Raw genomic sequence first — 1,214 nt, 5'->3', positions numbered from 1 at the left:
ATAATAATAATAATAATAATAGTAATAATAATAACAACAACAATAATATCATTAAAAATAATAATATTAATAATAATAATAGTGATAATAAACATCACTTCTGAAGCTCCCACTCCCAAGCGGTTCTGGCACTTCACAATACAACAAAAGATTTCCATCAACGTTCTCTGCACACTGGCCCATTCAACGAACGACATTTCTTTCCAATACATCTACACCCGGAATGCACACAAACACACAAAGACTTGTCAATGCGGCTTCTGGTCGCAGTTGATTGATTAATTGTTGGAAGAAAAATCAAACTAATTAGAACCATGGAAGTTTCATTAATGTGCTATTTAATCAGACATATCCACTTCACTGCTTTTTTCCGGGTGAGGGGGGAGGGGAAGGAGGGGAGGGGGAGTGTTTTCGCAGATCACCCTAGCGGGTGGTTGGAGGGTGCCACTGGTGTGTCCTACTTCTTTGTTTTCCCTCTGTTGTTTGTGTCTGTCTGTCTGTCTGTCTGTCTGTCTGTCTGTCTGTCTGTCTGTCTGTCTGTGTGTCTGTCTGTCTGTCTGTCTGTCTGTCTGTCTGTGTGTCTTACTTTTCCCCTGCACTAAATGACCTTTATTGTGTCGATGTGTTTCTCTTTACTCAAACAAACAAAAGAAGATCACCCAGCTCCCAATGTGTTCTGTTTCATATACTCTAACATCCCCGAACAAATGATACCTTCTCCCCTTTTTCTCCTCCTCCTTTTCTTTGTATGTTTCTTTCTTATAATACTTCTAACCTTTGGCATTTATTGAACCAATTTGTTTTGAAAGTACCTTAACGCTCTTACCAAAACAAAAAAAGTACAGTGCCTCTGATCTTCGGTATTTATCTGGCATATCGGTGTTTCAAGTGCCACGACATTCTTACCAAATCTAAAAATAGAATACCCCTATTCTTGGCATTTATTTCACCTATTTGTGATGCAAGTCTCGAAAAACTCTTTAACGAAAAACTTTATAAAAATCCCCGATGCCCTTTGACCCTGCCCTGGATAGGAACCAATCTCCAACCACCTCGTGGGGTCAGAGCAAACCGAAGCCCCTGTTCCTTCCCTCGCTCAGAGCTCGTTATCCGCGCCATCAGCACACGCCCCACTCAGCACCCGGCCTGCACAGTTTGGGAGATCTTGTTGGATAAGCCACCCCAATAGATAGACCTGTGATCGTGAGCGCTCC

At 41.8% G+C, this 1,214-nt stretch overlaps 1 protein-coding gene across 1 annotated transcript in view; it reads left to right on the top strand.

The window, feature by feature from the left end:
• Window positions 1–1,214, top strand: part of LOC101858312 — a gene marked incomplete at its 5' end in the record, with an annotated part of 19,786 nt that overhangs the window by 17,170 nt on the left and 1,402 nt on the right. The window contains 1 exon segment of the mRNA XM_013089212.2: window positions 1,101–1,153. Within this exon segment, the coding sequence (XP_012944666.2) occupies window positions 1,101–1,153 (53 nt within the window).

The sequence above is a fragment of the Aplysia californica genome, unplaced genomic scaffold (genome assembly GCF_000002075.1).
Source record: "Aplysia californica isolate F4 #8 unplaced genomic scaffold, AplCal3.0 scaffold00897, whole genome shotgun sequence".
Taxonomy (NCBI): domain Eukaryota; kingdom Metazoa; phylum Mollusca; class Gastropoda; order Aplysiida; family Aplysiidae; genus Aplysia; species Aplysia californica.
The sequence above is the reverse complement of the archived record's forward strand: the minus strand, read 5'-3'. Positions and strand labels throughout refer to the sequence as shown.